The 27,046-nt window shown below is 48.7% G+C and overlaps 1 protein-coding gene across 1 annotated transcript in view; it reads right to left on the minus strand.

The window, feature by feature from the left end:
• The window catches only part of ube2g1a (ubiquitin-conjugating enzyme E2G 1a (UBC7 homolog, yeast)), a 133,501-nt gene that overhangs the window by 925 nt on the left and 105,530 nt on the right, over nt 1-27,046 (minus strand). The window contains exons 4-5 of the mRNA XM_072469162.1: nt 5,531-5,709; nt 2,256-2,374 (exon numbers count right to left, since the gene is read on the minus strand). Of these exons, the coding sequence (XP_072325263.1) occupies nt 2,288-2,374; nt 5,531-5,709 (266 nt within the window). The 3' untranslated portion in view covers nt 2,256-2,287. The remainder of the gene's footprint in view (nt 1-2,255; nt 2,375-5,530; nt 5,710-27,046) is intronic.

Raw genomic sequence — 27,046 nt, forward strand, 5'->3', positions numbered from 1 at the left:
CCAAATATTACTCTTCTACCACTCCCACTGATTATCTAAGCAGCTTTCAACGTGATCCAACAGTTGTGCTAGAACAAACATGAAGTCAATGCAGAAAAATGGACTTAAAAGGCTATTTGGGTTTGAATATTAGTTCATGAACCTTAAACCTTTAACAGGACATTTTGTGGATTGTCTCCCATACATTCATTGCCCAGTGCCTCCTAGTTATATCACTCTGAAGTACTAAAGGAGATAGAGGTCACATTACTAGATAGTAATTCAAAGACACAAGTTCAAATTCCACCATTGTAGCTGAGGAATTAAAATTCAAATCAGTCTAAAATTAAAAAGCTAGCAGCAGATTTGGTGACCATGAAACTATCCAACTGGTTCACTAGTGTCTTTTTAGGGAAGGAAATCGGCCATACTTACGCAGTCTAGCCTATGTGACTCTAGAACCACAATAATGTAGTTTACTCTCTAAAATGCGGTACTCTCTCAATGTGGTTGCTCTCTGAAACGGTTCAGAAAGCCACTTGGTTGTATTCAAGAAAGGCAGCTAACCATCAGCTTCTCAAGGGCACTTAGGGATGGGCAATAAATGCTGGCCTTGCCAGCAACACCCACATCCTGTGAATGAGTGAAAAAAAACTAAAAATGGTAACTATTGGTGGAAGCACTAGGGGATGTTGCAGTGGCAGAACATGTGCAAACTACTTGGATTAATTCACAGGACTGCGAACTATGGGTGGAAAAGTTAAAGGTGCCTCTAATCGCTTGCTCTCAACATCCAGACATTACACGGGTCAGGTAACTCACATTAGTTTTAAAGAAAAAGTGGCCATTACTTCAATGGTTCTTGCCTTAAATTTGCATTATGGTAACCTAAACAGTGAAACATTAATTACATTTTTTTTTTTTTTTTTAAAAGACGCCAAAACTAATGTAATGACTATTCATGTTCAACAGGAATTAAATTTTAAAAAGTTAATCCACCCAAAAAGGCCTAGAGTACATTTGAGACCGAATATGCTGTTAGCCTAGACAAGGCAGAATTCATTCTCTGCTCTTTAAATTCTCCTCCTTTCCAACAAGTCTTGGAAAGTGCACATTTCACATGTTGAGATTCCACAGGATTTCAGTCAAGAAAAAATGGAAATGTGAAATTTTCAATGTGTACACCGCCTGGGAAAAATATCCAGAGGTTGAACCTCAAGACTGTCCTTCCAAATTTGGGCTGTAACTAAAAGATTGTATGCATTATACCAAAATATTAATAGATGCAATCATTGAGAGTTATACATAAATGTACCTTACAGCATCACAGTAATGATTTAAGTGCTATTTTTCTTATAGCATACTAATGTCAGTCAGTATGCTGCAAAGATCAGAAGCACAGTAAAGTGAACTTGGTGTTATAATAATAGTCTTTATTGTCACAAGTAGGCTTACATTAACACTGCAATGAAGTTACTGTGAAAAGCCCCCAGTCGCCACATTACGGCGCCTGTACACTGAGGGACAATTCAGAATGTCCAAATTACCTAATAGCACGTCTTTCAGGACTTGTGGGAGGAAACCAGAACACCCGGAGGAAACCCACACAGACACGAGGAGAACGTGCAGACTCCGCACAGACAGTGACCCAAGCCAGGAATCAAACCTGGGACCCTGGCGCTGTGAAGCCTTGTGCTAACCACTATGCCAACGTGCTGCCCACAATGTTTAATACAAATATAAATAACTACACAGCACTTTGGTTGGCCTGTAGTCTGCAGATAAGCACTTTTAAAGTTTTACGTATAACTTTACAACTATAGGACAAACTTCACATACTGGAATATGTTTCAATCCATGCTAGACCGGGCTACTGTCTCATCCTGCAAATCAATGTTGAATAGAAGTTTAAATATATTCATATGGTTAAATACCATACCAGCAAATTATACTTTGACAATCTACTGCTAAAGCCAATACAAAAGATTAAGTAACAATATTTAATGTAAAGATTCTCTGTTTCATCACCCTTCAACATATTTGCTGTATAACAAAAGGATCGTAACGAGAGGTCAGTGAGGGAGGGCTATCATTCTCGCTCTGCATTTTGCGGCTTATAAATCACTAAAGGAAACTAAAGTAATTTACAATATCAAGGGACTGTAACTGCTGTTGAACTCACGCCAGTCACTCAACATGACACAAACCAGCCTGATGGTAGAAAGATCCCATTTAATCAACATTGTGCTAGATTGACAGTTTTCTATTGTGCTTACCCAGAAAGTGAAGCTTCCTGGTAAATGAAGTATCACTCGAATGCAGTCTCTTGACTTTTTCTTACACAGCGTGCAACTTTCCTTTTGAATTCACCATTACGGTCTTCCCTCCATTCTTTCTACAAATTGTAAGTCAGAACAAAGTAATGAACAATTCAACAAATGCGCTTCTGCCTCCAAAATTGAAGCTGGTGAGCTGCTGCATGAAGAATGCAAATCACAAAGCAAAGTAGCAAGATCGCCCTCAGCCTTATCTTTAACGCTGGAACTTCTATTGATGAATTTCCATTTGCACGACACGTTTCCAAATACACTTTAAACAGTATTTCAGGAGTACTCGGGGGGGGGGGGGGGGGGGAAGAGAGAAAGAACACCGGGTATCTCTGTATGCGGATGATTTGTTGCTATATGTGGCGGACCCGGCGGAGGGGATGCCAGAGATAATGCGGATACTTGGGGAGTTTGGGGATTTTTCAGGGTATAAACTGAACATGGGGAAAAGTAAGTTGTTTGTGGTGCATCCAGGGGAGCAGGGCAGAGATAGAGGATTTACCGTTGAGGAAGGTAACAAGGGACTTCCGGTACTTGGGGATCCAGATAGCCAAGAATTGGGGTACATTACACAGGCTTAATTTAACGCGGTTGGTGGAACAGATGGAGGAGGACTTTAAGAGATGGGATATGGTGTCCCTGTCATTGGCAGGTAGGGGGCAGGTGGTTAAAATGGTGGTCCTCCAGAGATTCCTTTTTGTGTTTCAGTGCCTCCCAGTGGTGATCACGAAGGCTTTTTTCAAAAGAATCGAGAAGAGTATTATGAGTTTTGTGTGGGCTGGGAAGACCCCGAGAGTGAGGAGGGGATTCTTGCAGCGTAGTAGGGACAGGGGGGGGCTGGCACTACCGAGCCTAAGTGAGTACTACTGGCCCGCCAATGTTTCAATGGTGTGTAAGTGGATGGGAGAAGGGGAGGGAGCGGCGTGGAAGAGATTGGAGAGGGCGTCCTGCAGGGGGACTAGCCTACAAGCAATGGTGACGGCACCGTTGCCGTTCTCACCAAAGAAATACACCACAAGCCCGGTGGTGGTGGCTACATTGAAAATTTGGGGGCAGTGGAGACGGCATAGGGGAAGGACGGGAGCTTCGGTGCGGTCCCCGATAAGAAATAACCATAGGTTTGTTCCGGGGAGAATGGATGGGGGATTTGGAGCATGGCAAAGAGCTGGGGTAATACAACTGAGAGATCTGTTTGTAGATGGGACGTTTGCGAGTCTGGGAGCGCTGACGGAAAAATATGGGTTGCCCCAAGGGAATGCATTTCGGTACATGCAATTGAGGGCTTTTGCGAGGCAACAGGTGAGGGAATTCCCGCAGCTCCCGACGCAGGAGGTGCAGGATAGAGTGATCTCAGAGACATGGGTGGAGGGTGGTAAGGTGTCGGACATATATAGGGAAATGAGGGACGAGGGGGCGATCATGGTAGATGAGCTGAAAGGGAAATGGAAAGAAGAACTGGGGGAGGAGATTGAGGAGGGGATGTGCGCTGATGCCCTACGTAGGGTAAACTCATCGTCCTCGTGTGCCAGGCTAAGCCTGATACAATTTAAGGTGTTACACAGGGCGCATATGACTGGAGCACGGCTTAGTAAATTTTTTGGGGTAGAGGATAGGTGTGCGAGATGCTCGAGAGGCCCAGCGAATCACACCCACATGTTCTGGTCATGCCCGGCACTACAGGGGTTCTGGGTGGGGGTGGCAAAGGTGCTTTCGAAGGTGGTGGGGGTCCGGGTCGAACCAAGCTGGGGGTTGGCTATATTTGGGGTTGCAGAAGAGCCGGGAGTGCAGGAGGCGAGAGAGGCTGATGTTTTGGCCTTTACATCCCTAGTAGCCCGGCGCAGGATATTGTTAATGTGGAAGGAAGCCAAACCCCCGGGTGTGGAGACCTGGATAAACGACATGGCAGGGTTTATAAAGTTAGAACGGATTAAGTTTGTGTTAAGGGGTTCGGCTCAGGGGTTCACCAGACGGTGGCAACCGTTCGTCGATTACCTCACAGAAAGATAGAGGGAATGGGAAAGAAGTAGACAACAGCAGCAACCGGGGGGGGGAGTTGCCATTCAGTTTTGTTTTTGTTTATATATTATTTATTTACTTGTTTAAAACTGGCCACTGTTATTTATATTGCTTTATTGTTGTGTAAAAGAAACACTATGTACTGTTATGTTTGGCCAAAAATCTTGAATATATTTAAAAAAATCTTTTTAAAAAAAATAAACAGTATTTCATTTTAGCAGTAACTACAGTCAGTGTAGATAAACAATCGCTATATAGTAAAGTCCCACAAACTACAGTGAAATGAATGATCAGATTTATCAGTGATGCCCTTATCCCATGTATAAAGTTCAAAGACAGATATTCCAGTGTAGTTTGGTCTTCCCAGGTGTCATTGGTCACAGAGCTGCGTGGGGAACATTAGAGATGTTATATGGACCAAGAATTCTCCTATTGTCATTTAGGAAATGTTGGGAGGGTAACTGGGTCATTGGCGCAGGCATTCCTAGGTACAAGGGAATTGAGGAACACATTAATTTTACCTATTTGAATGATGGAACAATTGATTCCTATTCCTGTATTATGTGGTAGCGGATGTTTAGACAGCAATACCCCATTATACCCCATAATAGCAGGCGAAATGGCCATTTAACTGCGTGGGGAACATTAGAGATGTTGCAGCATATGGACCAATTCCTATTCCTGTATTATGCGGTAGCAGATTTTTAGACAACAATACCCCATAATACCAGGCAAAATGACCATTTAACTTCTTAGGAAAAAAAATACAGCTATCTATCAAAGGCTGACTAGACCACTGGCCTTTGAATAATGTTATGTAATTATTAACAACCACCTGAGATATCAAATGATTTTTTATTAAGGGGCAATTTAGCATGGCCAATCCAGCTACCCTGCACATCTTTGGGTTGTGGGGGTGAGATCCACGTAGACTCGGGGAAAACGTGCAAACTCCACACGAGCAGTGACCCGGGGCCGAATCTTCGGTGCCATGAGGCAGCAGTGCTAACCACTGCGCCACCCATTGCTGCTACTTTTGGTGAAAGCCAACGTTAGCAAATTACCATTAGACTCAGATTCATTCTTTAGTCTGAAAAGGTTTACAAAAAAAATCTTAGAAAACAGAAATTAAATTGCTTCGCGTGACCAAATTCCCCAATGCTATGACGTTGGAGCCAAAGTTCTGACTTCAAATAAAAAGCCCTTACCGCTGCGTCTACATTGGCCGGTGAGTCTCCATTTGGATCTGCCAACATTGAAATCACACTAATAAGAATAGTCTCTACAGTGTGGATTGGCAGCCAGCGTTCTTCGGGCTTTTCATATCCATATTTATCCTCTCCAGGTTCGTGAAGGATAGAGATGCACACTTCACCATTCTTATCAACTATAACAGAACAAAGACAGTTTCTTAACTCAAGTTAGAGTAGTTCATTACTGCCAATTAGATTGGCACACAAAGCATCTTTTTTACTATGTGTTCAAATTAGTCAAAACGTATTCAGCCACCCAATAAACCATCAAAATTTCGCCAATGCATTTTCCTATTAAACAAACTTTAGAAATAAAGCATGATCTATTAAGGAATCAAAGTAGGAGGCAAATAACACTATGAACATACAATCCTTACAGCCAAGTCAGATTATAGTATTGCATTCATAGGCTTTGCTTCATGAACAGCTGCAGATCGAATGTATATAGGAAGCAATTCCAGCTATTTTGTGAAGGGGTGAGCAATTTTAAGAAATGATCTAACATTTCCACACTGGTTAAGAGTGTTGAATCGGTGTGCAGTTAGCTCCTCTAGGAGGACAATGAACCAACCCACATGACAACAGTACTCCGGTCACCCAAAGTCAATTTGAAAAGGTCTGGTTTGTACAACTTGTTTTTTTGTTTTGTTGCAGGCTAGAGCCAGGGACCTGAATTGACAAGTGCTGTAAATGCTAGTGAACAGTTAGGACAAGCACTCAATATTGCAAATATTGCCATAATCTCCCATCTGGCAGTTAAGTAGTAATAAATCAAGATAGATTTCAATTACACAGAAGCAAAGTCTATAATTCCACTCATGCAGTGACAATGTGGCCACTGTGTAGAGGAAACGTGCCAATAGTATTAAACACGTTCACAGCAATACAGAAAACCTGAGCCAGTTGGGCTTGTCTCCAGGAAGAACTGCTCTAAAGGCCAATCAAGTTGCCAGTTGCATCATCTTACCAGTTTCACAGTCACAAGAAACAGAGTTGGGTGGGGGATCAGGAATCAGGAAACAAAAACACAGGCACACAAAACTAGAAGACCATTGAGACAAGCATTGTGCTCTACTCCATATATAGCCCAAATGGCTTTGCCAATGTGAAACGTAGCATTTAAAACTGGCCAATTATTTGAGTATGCTAGTGCCGCAATGCAAATTCTCTGGTTTCTTTTGCTCTGGTGCTCAATTTCAAACATAGCTACAAAACTGGTCAGATTACATCCAACAGCCACCCAATTTTGCACGGTTCATGTGGACAACCACTATGCAACAGCCTTTAATTCCACTATATTCCTAATCCAGGTTCAAGAGACCGGATAGCCAAATGCAATTGCTGTGCAAACCAAATAAAGGTTATGGCTCCCAATACAACTGCCTTCTTCCGTTGCAGCATATCTTAACAAGAGAACCCATGAAAACAGTCCTTCATTAACCAAGGATTGGAGGAGCATTTCTGTACAGATAGGCGGCACGGTAGCACAGTGAAGTTACTGTGAAAATCCCCTAGTCGCCACACTCCGGTGCCTGTTCGGGTACAGAGAGAGAATTCAGAATGTCCAATTCACCAAACAGCACAGCTTTCAGGACTTGTGGGAGGAAACCAGAGCACCCGGAGGAAACCCACGCAGACACCAGGAGACAGTGACCCAAGCCGGGAATCGAATTCGGGTCCCTGGCGCTGTGTTACTGTACAGAATGAATGTGACAGATTCAGGATGTAGGATCAGTAGTCATTGGCTTAGGAAAGTGATTGGTCAAAATTGACCATGATAGATCAATACCCAAGATAACTGGCAAACCTGGCACCAGGTAGCAATTTAAAAAAAGCAGTTGGGCTATGCAATAGTGGACTGTTAAACAGAATCAAAAATCTAAAACAACCTCAATTTTGATATAGATATTAAACATGAAAAGGGCAAACTCCAAAAGGCAATTTCAGTTAAGTCACCCGAGATTTGACTTTGTTGTCCTCAGCAGATTTTGTGTCTATAATGTCTGGAGGGAATCAATAGCAGGGTAATCAATAATGGAATGGATCTGCCTTTACTCCCCATCAATAAACCACCGTGTTTCACCACTCCAGGAACAGGGTTGGCGACCCCTGGGGAGCTTGCAATGGTAAAGACTGAAAGATTCGGAGCGAAATTGGTTTGCACTGAGTGCTGAATTTGGGTACATTTGAGTGCTAGTGAGAGTTTGGTGACTGAGGGATAATAAGGGTTCATTTTTATCTAAAGTCTAGTCTTTCTTTTATTTAGTTAATTAACTTAAAAGTTGCTGTTTAGTTGAGAAGGTGGTGAAATTTTAAAATCAGCTTTAAACAAAGGTTCTACTTGTAGTTACTTGCAGCTAGAGCTTGTTAATTAGTTAAGTGGATTAGGCCAGTTTTCAGAGGCTAGATTCACAGTATAAATCTGAGCCAGCTACAGTGCAGACAGAATTTGGGTGCATTTGAGTGCTATAGTGAGAGTTTGGTGACTGAGGGAGTGCTGAATTTGGGTGCATTTGAGTGCTATAGTGAGAGTTTGGTGACTGAGGGAATGCTGAATTTGGGTGCATTTGAGTGCTACAGTGAGTTTTGTGACTGAGGGAGTACGGTGCTCCTTTCATTTCATTTCCTACATTTTCTCATAGAGCGTGAAGGGAGCCGGGGGTTTACAGAGAGTGCAGCTGACTGGGAGCAGAGTCAGAGGGCGGAGTTCTAGTTGGTTCACAGTGCAGCTATATTCTGTAAGGTAAGAGGGGATGGAGGCGAAGGCAGTTGCATGCTCCTCCTGTAGGATGTGGGTGGTGAGGGATACCACCGGTGTCCCCGCTGACTATACCTCCGGGAAGTGCACCCAACTCCAACTCCTCAGAGACCATGTTAGGGAACCGGAGCTGGATGAACTTCAGATCATCTGGGAGGCAGAGGGGGTAATAGACAAGAGTTACAGGGAGATAACCACACCCAAGATACAGGACAAGAGTAGCTTGGTTACAGTCAGGGGAAAGAAAACGAACGGGCAGACAGTGCAGGGATCCCTTGTGGCCGTTCCCCTTCAAAACAAGTATACCGTTTTGGATGCTGTTTGTGGGTTTTGGGGGGGGGGGGGGGGGGGTGCAAATGATGGCCTACCGGGGGGAAGGCCCTAGCGGCCAGGTCTCTCAGCCGGAGTCTGGCTCTGGGGCTCAGAAGGGAAGGGGGAGAATAGAAAAGCAATAGTGATAGGAGACTCAATGGTTAGGGGAATAAATAGGAGATTCTGTGATCGCGAGCGAGACTCCCGGAAGGTATGTTGCCTCCCGGGTGCCAGGGGTTTCTCAGATCGTGTGTTCAGGATCCTTAAAGGGGAGGGGGAGCAGCCAGAAGTCTTGGCGCACATTGGTACCAACGACGTAGGTAGGAAAAGGGGTGTGGAGGTGATAAACGAGTTTACGGAGTTAGGCTGGAAGTTAAAAGCCAGGACAGACCGAGTTGTCATCTCTGGTTTGTTGCCAATGCCACGCGATAGCGAGGCTAGGAATAGGGAGAGAGTGCAGTTGAACACGTGGCTGCAGGAATGGTGTAGGAGGGAAGGCTTCAGGTATTTGGATGATTGGAGCGCATTCTGGGGAAGGTGGGACCGGTACAAGCAGGACAGGTTGCATCCGAACCAGAGGGGCACCAATATCCTGGGAGCGAGGTTTTCTAGTACTCTTTCGGGAGGGTTTAAACTAATTTGGCAGGGGAATGGAAACCGGATTTGTAGTCCAGCAACTAAGATAGCCGATGTTCAGGACATCAAAGCATGTAGTGAGGCAGTGGGGAAGGTAACACTGACAAAGGAGAGTACTTGCAGGCACGGAGATGGGTTGAAGTGTGTATACTTCAACGCAAGAAGCATCAGGTATAAGGTGGGTGAACTTAAGGCATGGATCGGTACTTGGGACTATGATGTGGTGGCCATCACGGAAACTTGGATAGAAGAGGGACAGAAATGGTTGTTGGAGGTTCCTGGATATAGATGTTTCAATAAGATTAGGGAGGGTGGTAAAAGGCGTGGGTGGGGGGTGCATTGTTAATGAGAGATAGTATAACAGCTGCAGAAAGGCAGTTCGAGGAGGATCTGCCTACTGAGGTAGTATGGGTTGAAGTCAGAAATAGGAAAGGAGCAGTGACCTTATTGGGAGTTTTCTATAGGCCCCCCAATAGCAGCAGAGATGTGGAGGAACAGATTGGGAAACAGGTTCTGGAAAGGTGCAGAAGTCACAGGGTAGTTGGGTGACTTCAACTTTCCAAATATTGAGTGGAAACTCTTCAGATCAAATAGTTTGGATGGGGTGGTGTTTGTGCAGTGTGCCCAGGAAGCTTTTCTAACACAGTATGTAGGTTGTCCAACCAGAGGGGAGGCCATATTGGATTTGATACTTGGTAATGAACCAGGGCAAGTGATAGTTTTGTTAGTGGGGGAGCATTTGAGATAGTGACCACAATTCTGTGACTTTCACTTTAGTAATGGAGAGGGATAGGTGCGTGCAACAGGGCAAGGTTTACAATTGGGGGAAGGGTAAATACGATGCTGTCAGACAAGAACTGAAGTGCATAAGTTGGGAACATAGGCTGTCAGGGAAGGACACAATTGAAATGTGGAACTTGTTCAAGGAACAGATACTACGTGTCCTTGGAATACATGTCCCTGTCATACATGCGGGGAAGGTATGGTCGAGTGAGGGAACCATGGTTGACAAGAGAGTTTGAATGTCTTGTTTTTTAAAAAAATATATTAATTATAGTTTTTTAACAAAACAAATTTTTCCCCTTACAAACAATAAATCCCCCACCCCCCACGGTAACAAAATAACACAAAATCGCCCTGAGCAAGATATATACATGGTGAAATGATATATTTACATAGCTTTATACACTGGCTCTCGCCCGTTCGTGCCAGTTTCCCCCACCCTCCATGTTATCCCCCGCTCATCTGTCCCCTCAAACAATCTCTCGTTCCCCCCCCCTCAGGGTTGCTGCTGCTGCTGACTAACCTTCCTCTAACGTTCCGCGAGGTAGTCTAGGAACGGTTGCCACCGCCTGTAGAACACCTGCGCAGACCCCCTTAAGGCAAACTTAATCTTCTCCAACTTTATGAACCCAGCCATGTCGTTTGTCCAGGCCTCCACGCTAGGGGGCTTCGCCTCCTTCCACATTAGCAAGATCCTTCGCCGGGCTACCAGGGACGCAAAGGCCAGAATGCCGGCCTCTTTCGCCTCCTGCACTCCTGGCTCGTCCACTACTCCAAATAGTGCTAGCCCCCAGCTTGCCTTGACCCAGACTTTCACCACCTGAGATATTGCTCCCGCCACTCCTCTCCAGAACCCCTCCAGTGCCAGACATGTCCAGAACATGTGGACATGGTTAGCCGGGCTCCCTGAACATCTTCCGCATCTGTCCTCTACCCCAAAGAAACTACTCAACCTCGCCCCCGTCAGGTGCGCTCTGTGAACCACCTTAAATTGTATCAGGCTGAGCCTGGAGGAGGAATTAACCCTACCCAGGGCGTCAGCCCACAAACCTTCCTCGATCTCCTCCCCCAGCTCCTCCTCCCATTTACCCTTCAACTCTTCTGCTAGAGCAATCCTCGTGGCCCTCTTCTTTCATCTCGGTGTATTGCCGAAACCTTGCCCTCCACGACCCATACACCCGAGATCACCCTGTCTTGAATTTTGTGTGTCGGGAGCAGCGGGAATTCCCTGACCTGTCGCCTCACAAAAGCCCTCATCTGCATATATCTGAATGCATTTCCCGGGGGTCGCTCAAACTTCTCCTCCAGTGCCCCTAGGCTCGCAAATGACCCGTCGATAAACAGGTCTCCCATTCTTCTAATCCCCGCCCGATGCCAGCCCTGGAACCCCCCGTCCATCTTCCCCGGGACAAATCGGTGGTTACCCCTGATCGGGGACCACACCGAGGCTCCCACTGCACCCCTATGCCGTCTCCACTGGCCCCAGATCCTTAACGTTGCCGCCACCACCGGGCTCGTGGTGTACTTTGATGGCGAGAGCGGCAGCGGTGCCATCACCAGCGCCCCCAAGCTCTTTCCTTTGCAGGACGCCATCTCCATCCTCTTCCATGCCGCCCCCTCTCCCTCCATAACCCACTTACGGATCATCGCCACGTTTGCTGCCCAGTAGTAGCTCCCTAGGTTTGGCAGCGCCAGCCCTCCTCAGTCCCTACTGCGTTCCAGGAACCCTCTCCTTACCCTCTGGGTCCTGTTTGCCCACACAAACCCCATAATACTCCTACCTACTCTCTTGAAAAAGCCCTTGGGTAATCACGATGAGGAGGCACTGGAACACAAACAAAAACCTCGGAAGGACCACCATTTTGACCGACTGCACTCTACCCGCCAACGCAAGCGGCAACATGTCCCATCTTTTGAAGTCCACCTCCATTTGGTCCACCAACCTAGTCAGATTCAATTTGTGTAGGGCCCCCCAGCTCCTGGCTATCTGGATCCCTAGATACCGAAAACTCTCCTCCGCCCTCCTCAGCGGTAGGTCCCCTATCCCTCTTTCTTGGTCCCCTGCCTGTAGTACAAAAAGCTTGCTCTTCCCTACATTGAGCTTATAGCCCGAGAACTCCACAAACTCCCTCAAAGTCTGCATGACCTCCACCATCCCCTCCATTGGGTCCGCCACGTACAGCAGCAGGTCGTCCGCGTATAGCGACACCCGATGCTCTTCTCCCCAGCGGATCACACCCCTCCATTTATTAGACTCCCTCAGTGATATGGCCACGGGTTCGATCGCCAATGCAAACAGCAGGGGGGGACAGAGGGCACCCCTGCCTCGTTCCTCGGTACAGCCAAAAGTACTCCGACCTCCGCCGGTTCGTCACCACACTTGCCACCGGGGCGCTGTAAAGGAGCTTAACCCAGCTAATAAACCCTCCCCCGAACCCAAACCTACGCAACACCTCCCAGAGGTACTCCCACTCTACTCGGTAAAAGGCCTTTTCCGCGTCCATGGCTGCCACTATCTCTGCCTCTCCCTCCTCCAATGGCATCATTATCACATTTAAGAGCCGCCGCACATTCGTATTTAATTGCCTGCCCTTTACAAATCCCGTCTGGTCCTCATGTATCACCCCCGGGACACAGTCCTCAATCCTCGTGGCCAGCACTTTTGCCAATAGCTTAGTGTCCACATTAAGGAGCGAAATCGGCCTGTACGATCCACATTGCAGTGGATCCTTGTCTCGCTTCAGAATCAAGGAAATTGTCGCCTCCGACATTGTCGGGGGCAGGGTCCCCTCCTCTCTTGCCTTGTTAAAGGTCCTCACTAGTAGCGGGGCCAACAGGTCCGGATACTTTCTATAGTACTCCACCGGGAACCCATCCTGCCCCGGGGCCTTCCCCGCCTGCATGCTCCCCAAACCCTTACTCAGCTCCTCCAACCCGATTGGTGCCCCCAAACCAACCACCTCTTGCTCCTCCACCCTCGGGAACCGCAGTTGGTCCAGGTATCTTCTCATCTCCTCTTTCCGCCCCCCTGGGGGCTGGGACCTGTACAGCTCTTCATAGAAGGCCTTGAATACCTTGTTTATTTCTGTTGCACACTGGGAGCCATGGCTCCCCCACCATCTTTGACTCCCCCTATTTCCCTCGCTGCCGCCCTCTTACGGAGCTGGTGTGCCAGCATTCGACTGGCCTTTTCCCCGTACTCGTAGGTCGCCCCCTGTTGAATGTCTTGTTAAGAGGAAGAAGGATACTTATGTAAGGCTGAGGAAACAAGGTTCAGACAGGGCACTGGAGGGATACGATATAGCCAGGAGGGAACTGAAGAAAAGGATTAGGAGAGGTAAAAGAGGGCATGAAAAATCTTTGGTGGGTAGGATCAAGGAAAACCCCAAGGCCTTTTACACATGTGAGAAATATGAGAATGACTAGAGCGAGGGTAGGTCCGATCACGGACAGTAGCGGGAGATTGTGCACTGTGTCCGAAGAGATAGGAGAGGTCTTGAACGAGTACTATTCTTCAGTATTTACAAACGAGAGTGGCCATATTGTTGGAGAGGACAGTGTGAAACAGACTGGTAAGCTCGAGGAGATACTTGTTAGGAAGGAAGATGTGTTGGGCATTTTAAAAACTTGGAGGATAGACAAGTTCCCCGGGCCTGACGGGATATATCCAAGGATTTTATGGGAAGCAAGAGATGAAATTGCAGAGCCGTTGGCAATGATCCTTTCGTCCTCACTGTCAACAGGGGTGGTACCAGGGGATTGGAGAATAGCGAATGTCATGTCCCTGTTCAAAAAAAGGGCATCTGAGCATCTGGAAAGACACTGCTTGATTAGGGGCAGTCAGCACGTATTTGTGAGGAGTAGGTCTTGCCTCAAGTCTTATTGAATTCTTTGAGGAGGTGACAAGCACATGGATGAAGGTAAAGCAGTGAATGTAGTGTACATGGATTTTAGTGAGGCATTTGATAAGGTTCCCCATGGTAAGCTTTTGCAGAAAGTAAGGAGGCATGGGATAGTGGGGAATTTGGCCAGTTGGATAACGTACTGGCTAACCGATAGAAGTCAGAGCGTGGTGGTGGATGGCAAATATTCAGCCTGGAGCCCAGTTACCAGCGGCATACCACAGGGATCAGTTCTGGGTCCTCTGCTGTTTGTGATTTTCATTAATGACTTGGATGAGGGAGTTGAAGGGTGGGTCAGTAAATTTGCAGACGATACGAAGATTGGTGGAGTTGTGGATAGTGAGGAGGGCTGTTGTCAGCTGCAAAGAGACATAGATAGGATGCAGAGCTGGGCTGAGACGTGGCAGATGGAGTTTAACCCTGAAAAGTGTGAGGCTGTCCATTTCGGAAGGACAAATAAGAATACGGAATACAGGGTTAACAGTAGGGTTCTTGGCAATGTGGAGGAGGAGAGAGATCTTGGGGTCTATGTTCATACATCTTTGAAAGCTGCCACTCAAGTGGATAGAGCTGTGAAGAAGGCCTATGGTGTGCTCGCGTTCATTAGCAGAGGGATTGAATTTAAGAGCAGTGAGGTGATGATGCAGCTGTACAAAATCTTGATACGGTCACATTTGGAGTATTGTGTGCAGTTCTCGTCGCCTCATTTTAGGAAGGATGTGGAAGCTTTGGAAAAGGTGCAAAGGAGATTTACCAGATGTTGCCTGGAATGGAGAGTAGGTATTGCGAGGAGAGTAGGTCTTACGAGGAAAGGTTTGAGGGTGCTAGGCCTTTTCTCATTAGAACAGAGAAGGATGAGGGGCGACTTGATAGAGGTTGACGATCAGGGGAATAGATAGAGCAGTCAGAGACCTTTTTCCCCTGGTGGAACAAATCATTACAAGGGGACATAAATTTAAGGTGAATGGTGGAAGATATAGGGGGGGGGGGGGGTCAGAGGTTGGTTCTTTACCCAGAGAGTAGTGGGGGCATGGAATGCGCTGCCTGTGGAAGTAGTTGAGTCGGAAACATTAGGGACCTTCAAGCGGCTATTGGATAGGTACATGGATTACGGTAGAATGATGGGGTGTAGATTAATTTGTTCTTAATCTAGGACAAAAGTTCGGCACATCGTGGGCCGAAGGGCCTGTTCTGTGCAGTATTTTTCTATGTTCTATGAAAGGGGGGAAAGCAATATGTCGCTGCTGCTTGGGGTGAGCTGGTAGGGCAGTCTACGATCAGTGTTCACCCACGGAGTTTACTCAGCCAGTTTTCTTGCTTCCAGTCCCATCTGCCTTACTACCACAGCTTTTCACACGTCTTTTGCCTGCAAATGTCTTCGTTCAATTATTTTACCGCCTATCATCTCATGCCAGATCTATTCAATCCTTTAACGAACGGTCGCATTCTCCATATAAACATTTTATAGGCCACATTATTTGCTCTTGCATATCCATGCACATTTCACCTGTTGTCTGATTGACAGGCAGAGGATGCCTTACTCCTTGCCAAAATGGAAATGTCAGCCGAGTAAAGATCAAGAGGGAGACTAGAGGGCAGGTAGAAGTAGAAAGAAGTTGAACCATGATGTCACAGCCTGCAGTGAAAGAGCGTGAGAGCAGCGGGGACACAGTGAAAGAGCGCGAGGAGAGCGGCGGGGACACAGCTGCCGGAGAAGCGGCCTTCAGATTTTCGGCGGAAGCAGTGACCAGGGGTTTGTCGGGAAGGTAAAATTTCCTCTTTAAAAACTTACCTTGAAGAGTGACATCACAGCAAAGCAGTTACCTGATTGGCTGGTAAGGAAAGTGCTCCAATTAGCAGTAGCTGGGAGAAATTTAACTTTTCATGTGTTGGTAAGTATTGGGATTGGTAAGTAAAATCTTTATTCCTTTCACTTATTCATTATTTGATATTATATTTGTAATCAGTTACGGTAAGGTGTAAAAATGGCAGGAGATCCCAGCCCCGTGTTATGCTCCTCGTGCTCAATGTGGGAGTTCAGGGACGCGGCCAATGCCCCTGACTCCTTCATGTGCGGGAAGTGTGTCCAGCCGCAGCTCCTGTTAGGCCGCATGACGGCTCTGGAGCTGCGGATGGACACACTTTGGAGCATCCGCTTTGCTGAGGAGGTTGTGGATAGCACATTCAGTGAGTTGGTCACACCGCAGATTAGGATTGGTGAGGGAGACAGGGAATGGGTGACCAAAAGGCAAAGAAAGAGCAGGAAGGCAGTGCAAGTGTCCCCTGTGGTCATCTCCCTCCAAAATAGGTATACCGTTTTGGATACTGTTGGGAGAGATGACTCACCAGGGGAAGGCAGTAGTAGCCAGGCCCATGGCACCATGGCTGGTTCTGCTGCACAGAAGAGCAGGAAAAAGACTGGCAGGGCTATAGTCATAGGGGATTCAATCGTAAGGGGAGTAAACAGGTGTTTCGGTGGTCGAAAACGAGACTCCCAAATGGTACGTTGCCTCCCGGGTGCACGGGTCAGGGATGTCTCAGATCAGCTGCAGAACATTCTGAAGTGGGAGGGTGAACAGCCAGTTGTCGTGGTGCATATAGGCACCAACGATGTAGGTAAAAAACGGGATGAGGTCCTACAATCAGAATTTAGGGAGTTAGGCGATAAGTTAAAAAGTAGGACCTCAAAGGTAGTAATCTCAGGATTGCTACCTGTGCCACAAGACAGTCAGAGTAGAAATTCAAGAATAGTCAGAATGAATACGTGGTTTGAGAGATGGTGCAGGAGGGAGGGGGTTCAGATTTTTGGGACATTGGAACCGGTTCTGGGGGCGGTGGGACCATTACAAATCGGATGGTCTACACCTGGGCAGGACTGGAACCAATGCTAACACTGTTGGGGAGGTTTTAAACTAATGTGGCAGGGGGATGGGAACCATATTAGGAAGTTAGAGGTCAGTAAAGAGGCAGCAACTAAAGCCAGTAAGGTACTAGATAATAAACTCAATGTGACTAAGGGGAAAGAGTAGACAGGGAAGAGATGATGAACGCAAAGGGACAGGTGGTCTGCGGTGCATTTGTTTTAATGCGAGAAGTGTAGCAGGTAAGGCAGATGAATTTAGGGCTTGGATTACTACCTGGGAATATAATGTTATTGGTATTATTGAGACTTGGTTGAGGGATGGGCAAGATTGGCAATTAAATATCCCAGGGTATAGATGCTTCAGGAGGGATAGAGGGGGAGGTAAAAGGGGTGGAGGAGTTGCATTACTGGTCAGAGACGATATCACAGCTGTGATTAAGGAGGGAACTGAGGCAATATGGGTAGAGCTAAGAAATAGGAAGGGTGCAGTAACATTGTTGGGACTTTACTACAGGCCTCCCAAGAGCGAGCGTGAAGTAGAGGTACAAATATGTAGACAGATTATAGAAAAATGTATGAACAATAGGGTGGTCGTGATGGGAGATTCTAATTTCCCCAACACTGAATGGGACTCATGTAGTTTTGGAGGCGTAGATGGAGCAGAATTTGTAAGGAGCATCCAGGAGAGTTTTTTTTTTTTAGAGCAGTATGTAAATAGTCCAACTCGGGAAGGGGCAATACTGGACCTGGTATTGGGGAATGATCCCGACCAGGTGGTTGAAGTTTCAGTCGGTGATTACTTTGGGAATAGCGATCACAATTCCGTAAGTTTTAGAATACTCATGGACAAAGACGAGAGTGGTCCGAAAGGAAGAGTGTTAAATTGGGGAAAGGCCAAGTATAACAAAATTCGGCAGGAGCTAGGGAATGTGGATTGGGAGCAGCTGTTTAGTGGTAAATCCACATTTGAAATGTGAGAGTCTTTTAAGGAAAGGTTGATTAGAGTGCAGGCCAGACATGTCCCTGTGAAAATGAGGGATATAAATGGCAAGATTAGGGAACCATGGATGACTGGTGGAATTGTGAGACTAGCTAAGATGAAAAAGGAAGCATACATAAGATCTAGGCGACTTAAAACTGATGAAGCTTTGGAGGAATATAGGGAAAGTAGGACAAATCTCAAACGCGCAATAAAGAGGGGTAAAAGGGGTCATGAAATATCTTTGGCTAACAGGGTTAAGGAAAATCCCAAAGCCTTTTATTCGTATATAAGGAGCAGGAGGATAACTAGAGAAAGGATTGGCCCACTCAAAGGCAAAAGAGGGAATTTATGCGTGGAGTCAGAGGAAATGGGTGAGATTCTTAATGAGTACTTTGCATCGGTATTCACCAAGGAGAGGGACATGATGGATGTTGAGGCTAGGGATGGATGTTTAAATACTTTAGGTCAAGTCGGCATAAGGAAGGGGGAAGTTTTGGGTATTCTAAAAGGCATTAAGGTGGACAAGTCCCCAGGTCCGGATGGGATCTATCCCAGGTTACTGAGGGAAGCGAGGGACGAAATAGTTGGGGCCTTAACAGATATCTTTGCCGCATCCTTGAGCACGGGTGAGGTCCCGGAGGACTGGAGAATTGCTAATGTTGTCCCTTTGTTTAAGAAGAGTAGCAGGGATAATCCAGGGAATTATAGGCCTGTGAGCTTGATGTCAGTGGTCGGCAAACTGTTGAAGATACTGAGGGATAGGATCTATTCACATTTGGAAGAAAATAGACTGATCAGTGATAGGCAGCATGGTTTTGTGCAGGGAAGGTCATGTCTTACAAACCTAATAGAATTCTTTGAGGAAATGACAAAGTTAATTGATGAGGGAAGGGCTGTAGATGTCATATACATGGACTTCAGTCGGGCGTTTGATAAAGTTTCCCATGGCAAGTTGATGGAAAAAGTGAAGTCGTATGGGGTTCAGGGTGTACTAGCTAGATGGATAAAGAACTAGCTGGGCAACAGGAGACAGAGAGTAGTGGTGGAAGGGAGTGTCTCAAAATGGAGAAAGGTGACTAGTGGTGTTCCACAGGGATCCGTGCTCGGACCACTGTTGTTTGTGATATACATAAATGATCTGGACGAAGGTATAGGTGGTCTGATTAGCAAGTTTGCAGATGATACTAAGATTGGTGGAGTTGCAGAGTGAGGAGGACTGTCAGAGAATACAGCAAAATACAGATAGATTGGAGAGTTGGGCAGAGAAATGGCAGATGGAGTTAAATCCAGGCAAATGCGAGGTGATGCATTTTGGAAGATCTAATTCAAGAGCGGACTATATGGTCAATGGAAGAGTCCTGGGGAAAATTGATGTACAGAGAGATCTGGGAGTTCAGGTCCATTGTACCCTGAAGGTGGCAACGCAGGTCGATAGAGTGGTCAAGAAGGCATACGGCATGCTTTCCTTCATCGGACGGGGTATTGAGTACAAGAGTCGGCAGGTCATGTTACAGTTGTATAGGACTTTGGTTAGGCCACATTTGGAATACTGCATGCAGTTCTGGTCGCCACATTACCAGAAGGGTGTGGATGCTTTAGAGAGGGTGCAGAGGAGGTTCACCAGGATGTTGCCTGGTATGCAAGGTGCTAGCTATGAAGAAAGGTTGAGTAGATTAGGATTGTTTTCGTTGGAAAGATGGAGGTTGAGGGGGGACCTGATTGAGGTCTACAAAATTATGAGGTATACAAAATTATGAGGTATGGACAGGGTGGATAGCAACAAGCTTTTTCCAAGAGTGGGGGTGTCAATTACAAGGGGCCACGATTTCAAGGTGAGGGGGAGAAAGTTTAAGGGAGATGTGCGTGGAAAGTTTTTTTTACGCAGAGGGTGGTGGGTGCCTGGAACGCTTTGCCAGCGGAGGTGGTAGAGGCGGGCACGATAGCATCATTTAAGATGCATCGAGACAGATATATGAACGGGCGGGGAACAGAGGGAAGTAGATCCTTGGAAAATAGGCGACAGGTTTAGATGAAGGATCTGGATCGGCGCAGGCTGGGAGGGCTGAAGGGCCTGTTCCTGTGCTGTAATTTTCTTTGTTCTTTATCTTCGAGAGGACCAAGTAGAAAGCAGTTATCTTTGTTACAATGGTAGTGAAATGTCCACCTTCAACTCATAAGCTATATATCTAAATATATTCAGAATGGAAACCAGCCATTATCATTTTAAGGTTTGTGTTGTTTCTCCCAGTGCTTCAAGATAAAAACATTTAAATGAAAGACTTCAAAACTCAAGATGAACTCTTTATATTCCACCTCCACCTCTTTTGAGTTAGGAAACGGCAGTGTTAGAGGAGGAAGGAGTCTCATTGGCACCAACATCCAGATCAGACAGCTCAAAGTTTGGGACTGAAGGTTTATCTGCCCAGGCTTAATAGGGTGTTTGAGGAGTTTTACAGAGACCTGTACAAGTCAGAACCACCAGAGGACGAGCTGGAGATGAGGGAGGTTTTGGAGAGGCTAGAGTGTCCGAAGGTGAGTGAAGCAGAGAGGGCAGGCCTGGAGGAATCGGTGGGGGTTGGAGAGGTGAAGGTGGCGATTGGGAAATACAGCGGGGCCGGATGGTTTCCCAGTGGACTTCTAGAAGAATAATCTGGCAGGGCAGCATGTGGCGCAGTGGATAGCACTGGGACTGCGGCGCTGAGGACACGGGTTCGAATCCCGGCCCTGGGTCACTGTCCATGTGGAGTTTGCACATTCTCCCCATGTCTGCGTGGGTTTCACCCCCACAACCCAAAGTTGTACAGGTTAGGTGGATTGACCATGCTAAATTGCCCCTTCATTGGAAAAACGAAAATAATTGGGCACTCTAAATTTTTTTGTAAAAAGAATAATCTGGCGCCGTTGTTGGTGGAAATGTTCGAGGATGTGATGATCGGGGAGGCGGGGGGGGGAGGGGGGGGGCTGGCGTTGCCGAAAACCATGGGACAGGTCTCCATCTCATTACTGCTAAAAAAAAAAAGGATAAGGACCCGGTGGAGTGGGAGTCAAGTCCATATCTCTACTGAATTTAGACGCTAAGATATCGGCAACGGTGCTGGCACCAAGTTTGGAGGTGTATCTACTGTGGGTGATTGGGGAGGATCAGACGAAGTTCATTAAGGGAAGATAGCTGTCGTTGAATGTGCAGCAGCTGCAGATAGTGGTGCTTTCTCAGGCAGAAGGAAGGGAGTTGGCGTTGGATGCGGAGAAGGCGTTTGATCGGGCGGAGTGGAGCTATCTCATTAAGTTGTTGGAGCGGAAGCACTTCCGGTTGCGGCTATGCGGAGCTAAGCCGCACGATTCGGCAGCTCCTGCTATTATGGACTTTCGGGCTCTTTAGAGGAGCCCCAACAGGAATTTATTTGAAGACGATCCGTGGGGATGGGGAGAGAGAGGGGTCCCCTCCACCTTTTATGGACCGGACCAGAAGTGAAACGGCCAAAAAAGCGACATTGGAGCAGCGGGAGAAGCGAGGGAAGAAAAACAAAATGGCGGCGGCCAGGGACAAAGCGGAATGCGGGCCGGAGCTGCAGGAGTTCATCAAGCGCTGCTTCGAGGAGCTGCGGAAGGAGATGCTGGCGCCTATGCTGTCGGCGATTGAAGGACTAGGGATGACCCAGAAGGCCCACGAGGTAAAGATCCAGGAGGTGCAGATAAAATTCAATGAGAATGAGGACGAGATCTTGGGCCTGGCGGTGAGAGTGGAGGAGCACGAGGCGCTGCACAAGAGGTGGGCGTGAAGATTCGAAGACCTGGAGAACAGGTCGAGGAGAAAGAACCTGCGGATCCTGGGTCTCCCTGAAGGAGTGGAGGGGGCTGATGCCGGGGCATATGCGAGCACGATGCTCGAGGCGATGATGGGTCTAGAAGTAGGATTATTGTATAAGTATTTATTGCTGTATATAATAAATGATCGTTGTTTTAACTTTTACTAAGCGGTGTGCTGCATTATTAATCATTACTTGAGGTTGAACCACGTGGCGGTATCAGAAAGATACCTGGCGACTCGTGAGCAAAGGTGACAGAATTAGAGCTAATAAAACTGAAGGCTAATAAGAGCAACATTTTGGTGATGGCCCACCAGGTCAGGGAAACGAATGGTCTATCGAATTGGGTCTGGCCTGCGGGATTCAAAAAGGCTGGTACGAGTCGATAGTCTGGAGCACCTCTCTGGTAGCGATCGCTGGAGTAACACTTACTTGTTTCTTCGTTGAAGGGTCTCGAAGGTTGCGAGCAGGAGAAAAAGGGTCGATCTGAACTTGGCCCCTATTTTTATAGTTCCCAGGGGCTTCCCGCCTCTCGGGGCGGATCTTGACCCTGGTTCCAAGTGATTGGACTTGGTCCCAATCACTTGGTTCGATATGCTCCAATAATGGGGCGATTCCTTGATCGGCGAAAAGTCTGGATCGGCTTTATGTTGCTAATGTGTAGCAATTGTTCCCGGGGATGGCTGCTTACTATGCAGATGGCTGGGTTGTTGTGATGTTAATGGCTGCAGGTATCGGTCTGGGCCGACTTCCCCAGAGCCGAATACACTGTTTTGCCTGCAGCTGTCCGTTTGAGTCCTGTTGGCTGATTTTCCCATCAGCCTCTTCCGTTCGCCATTTTAGATCGGGGTTTGACCATTTTAACTCGGGAATCAGCCATTTTAGGTGGCTACAGCGCGGAGGCCCCTTCGAGGCTGGATGGGGCACACCGGGGCGAGGAGGCCCAAGGCTAATGAGCCGCCAAGGGCGATTGTGGTGACGTTTCACCGTTTCACGGACAGAGAGAGGGTTTTGAAATGGGCCAAGAAGGAGCGGAACAGCAGGTGGGACAATGCGGAGATCCGAATATACCCGGACTGGAGCACGGAGGTTGCAAAGAGGAGAGCGGGTTTCAACCAGGCCAAGGCGGTGTTGCACCAGAAGGGAGTGAGATTCGGAATGCTGCAGCCAACGCGATTGTGGGTCACATACAAGGATCAGCACCATTATTTCGAAACGCCTGAAGAGGTGTGGACCTTTATTCAAACCGAAAAGTTGGACTCAAACTGAGGGTTTGGGGGGGGGGGGGGGCTGTTGATGTTTATTGTATATAGGGTGTTAATCACGCGCAGGAAATGTTACATGGGCTGGGGGAGAGAGGGGGATGGCGATGGGGGAAATAGACAAAGCCGCGACAGGAGCTGTGCCAGAGGGGGCGGAGTAGGCTTAGGAAAGCGCGGGGTTTTTTCCCGCGCTAGGGAAGAAAGGCGGGGGGGGGGGAATGGAGGAACGCACACTGATTGGGAGATTCCCACACGGGGAGGTCAATGGGACGGCAGGGGAAGCCGGGGTCAGCAGGTGTCAGCTGACTTACAGGAGTGATATGGGGGGAGCAAAAAAGCTAGACACGGGTCTAGCGGTGGGGAAAAGGGTTGCTGCTGCACTGGCCGAAGGGGAATGGGACACAGAAGTGGTGGTCGGGGCGGGGGTCTCCCGGCTGGGGGACTGGAGGGGGAGGGCGGCGCGGACACGGGACTGGCCTAGAAAAGGAGATGGCTAGTCGGGGGAGCCCCCCCAATCCGGCTGATAACGTGGAATGTGAGGGGCCCGAATGGGCCGGTAAAGAGGGCCCGAGTGTTCGCGCACTTAAAGGGACTGAAGGCAGACGTGGTCATGCTCCAAGAGACACATTTAAAGGTGGCAGATCAGGTCAGGTTAGGAAAGGGGTGGGTAGGACAGGTATTCCATTTGGGGCTGGACGCGAAGAATAGAGGGGTGGCAATACTGGTGGGGAAGCGGGTGTCGTTTGAGGCCAAGATTATCGTAGTGGACAACGGAGGGCGATATGTGATGGTGAGCGGTAAGTTGCAGGGGACGTGGGTGGTATTAACCGAACTGGGATGATGCAGGATTCATGAAGCGCATGTTGGGGCGCATTCCGGACCTGGAGGTAGGAGGCCTGATAATGGGTGGGGATTTGAATACGGTGTTGGACCCAGCACTGGATCGCTCCAGATCTAGGACTGGAAAGAGGCCGGCGGTGGCCAAGGTGCTTAGGGGGTTTATGGATCAGATGGGGGGAGTGGACCCGTGGAGGTTTGCCAGGCCACAGGCCAGGGAATTTTCTTTTTTCTCCCACGTGCACAAAGCCTACTCCCGGATAGATTTTTTTGTTCTGGGCAGGGCGCTGATCCCGAAAGTGGAGGGAACGGAGTATTCAGCCATAGCCGTTTCAGATCACGCCCCGCATGGGTGGAGCTGGAGTTGGGAGAGGAGGGGGACCAACGCCCGCTGTGGCGGTTGGATGTGGGAATGCTGGCAGATGAGGTGGCGTGTGGGAGGGTGAGGGGGTGCATCGAAAGGTACCTGGAGGTCAATGACAATGGGGAGGTGCGGGTGGGGGTGGTATGGGAGGCGCTGAAGGTGGTGATCAGGGGAGAGCTAATCTCCACTAGGGCTCATAGGGAGAAGATAGAGGGCATGGAAAGGGAGAGGTTAGTGGGGGAGATTTTAAGAGTGGACAGGAGACACGCAGAGGCCCCCGTGGAGGGATTACTTGGGGAAAGGCGACGTCTCCAGACGGAGTTTGATCTGTTGACCACAGGGAAGGCAGAGGCACAGTGGAGGAAGGCGCAGGGGGCGACCTACGAGTATGGGGAGAAGGCGAGTCGGATGCTGGCACGCCAGCTCTGTAAGAGGATGGCAGCGAGGGAAATAGGTGGAGTCAAGGATGGAAGGGGAGCCACGGTGCGGAGTGCGACGAAAATAAACGAGGCATTCAAGGCCTTCTATGAGGAGCTGTACAGATCCCAGCCCCCAGCGGGGGAAGAGGGGATGAGACGATCCCTAGACCAATTGAGATTCCCGAGGGTGGAGGAGCAGGAGATGGCTGGTTTGGGAGCACCAATTGGGTTGGAGGAGCTGAGCAAGAGTTTGGGGAGTATGCAGGCAGGGAAGCCCCGGGACCGGACGGGTTCCCGGTGGAGTTCTACAGGAAGTACGTAGACCTGTTGGCCCCGCTACTAGTGAGGACCTTTAATGAGGCAAGGGAGGAAGGGACCCTGCCCCCGACAACGTCGGAGGCGACGATTTCTTTGATCCTTAAGCGGGACAATAACCCACTGCAATGTGGATCGTACAGGCCGATCTCGCTCCTCAACGTGGATGCTAAGTTGCTGGCAACGAGGATCGAGGACTGTGTCCCGGGGGTGATCCACGAGGACCAGACGGGATTTGTAAAGGGCAGGCAACTGAACACCAATGTGTGGCGGCACCTAAACGTGATAATGATGCCATCGGTGGAGGGAGAGGCGGAGATAGTGGCAGCTATGGACGCGGAGAAGGCCTTTGACCGAGTAGAGTGGGAGTACCTCTGGGAAGTGCTGCGTAGGTTTGGGTTCAGGGGAGGGTTTATTAGTTGGGTTAAGCTCCTTTACAGAGCCCCGGTGGCGAGTGTGGTGACGAATCGGCGGAGGTCGGAGTATTTTCGGCTGTACCGTGGGACGAGGCAGGGGTGCCCCCTGTCCCCTCTTTTGTTTGCATTGGCAATTGAACCCTTGGCCATGTCATTGAGGGAGTCTAGGAAATGGAGGGGGGTGGTCCGAGGGGGAGAAAGAGCATCGAGTGTCGCTTTATGCGGATGACCTGTTGCTGTATGTGGCGGATCTATTGGAGGGGATGGTGGAGGTCATGCAGACTCTAAGGGAGTTTGGGGATTTTTCGGGCTATAAGCTCAATGTAGGGAAGAGTGAGCTTTTTGTATTACAGGCAGGGGACCAGGAAAGGGGGATAGGCGATCTACCGCTGAGAGCGGCGGAGGGGAGCTTTCGGTACCTGGGGATCCAGATAGCCAGGAGTTGGGGGGCCCTACATAAACTGAATCTGACGAGGTTGGTGGGCAGATGGAGGAGGACTTCAAAAGATGGGACATGTTATCGCTCTCGCTAGCGGGTAGAGTGCAGTCGGTCAAAATGGTGGTCCTTCCGAGGTTTCTGTTTGTGTTTCAGTGCCTTCCCATCGTGATCACCAAGGCCTTTTTTAAGCGAGTAGGCAGGAGTATTATGGGGTTTATGTGAGCGAATAGGACCCCGAGGGTAAGAAGGGGGTTTCTGGAACGCAGTAGGGACCGAGGAGGGCTGGCGCTGCCGAACCTAGGGAGCTACTACTGGGCAGCAAATGTGGCGATGATCCGTAAGTGGGTGATGGAGGGAGAGGGGGCGGCATGGAAGAGGTTGGAGATGGCGTCCTGCAAAGGAACGAGCCTGGGGCGCTGGTGACGGCACCGCTGCCGCTCTCGCCGTCAGATTAAACCACGAGTCCGGTGGTGGCAGCAACGCTAAAGATCTGGGGCCAGTGGAGACGACACAGGGGTGCAATGGGTGCCTCGGTGTGGTCCCCGATCAGGGGTAACCACCGGTTTGTCCCGGGGAGGATGGACGGGGGGGGTTTTTAGAGCTGGCATCGGGCAGGAATTAGAAGAATGGGGGACCTGTTCATTGATGGGACGTTTGCGAGCCTAGGGGCACTAGAGGAGAAGTTTGAGATCCCCCGGGAAATGTTTTTAGATACATGCAGGTGAGGGCGTTTGTGAGGCGGCAGGTGAGGGAATTCCCGTTGCTCACGGCACAGGAAATTCAAGACAGGGTGATTTCGGGTGTATGGGTCGGGGAGCGCAAGGTGTCGGCAATATACCTGGAGATGAAAGAGGGGGAAGCGTTGGTAGAGGAGCTGAAGGGTAAATGGGAGGATGAGCTGGGGGAGGAGATTGAGGAGGGGTTATGGGCTGATGCCCTAGGTAGGGTTAATTCCTCCTCCTCATGTGCCAGGCTCAGCCTGATACAATTTAAGGTGGTTCACAGAGCGCACTTGACGGGGGCGAGGTTGAGTAGGTTTTATGGGGTACAGGACAGATGTGGAAGGTGCTCAGGAAGTCCGGTGAACCATGTCCATATGTTTTGGTCATGCCCGGCACTGGAGGGGTTCTGGAGAGGAGTGGCGGGAGCAATATCTCAGGTGGTGAAAGTCCGGGTCAAGCAAAGCTGGGGGCTAGCACTATTTGGAGTAGTGGACGAGCCGGGAGTGCAGGAGGCGAAAGAGGCCGGCCTTCTGGCCTTTGCGTCCCTAGTAGCCCGGCGAAGGATCTTGCTAATGTAGAAGGAGGCAAAGCCCCCCAGCGTGGAGGCCTGGACAAACGACATGGCTGGGTTCATTAAGCTGGAGAGGATAAGGTT

The sequence above is a fragment of the Scyliorhinus torazame genome, chromosome 12 (assembly GCF_047496885.1).
Source record: "Scyliorhinus torazame isolate Kashiwa2021f chromosome 12, sScyTor2.1, whole genome shotgun sequence".
Taxonomy (NCBI): Eukaryota; Metazoa; Chordata; class Chondrichthyes; order Carcharhiniformes; family Scyliorhinidae; genus Scyliorhinus; species Scyliorhinus torazame.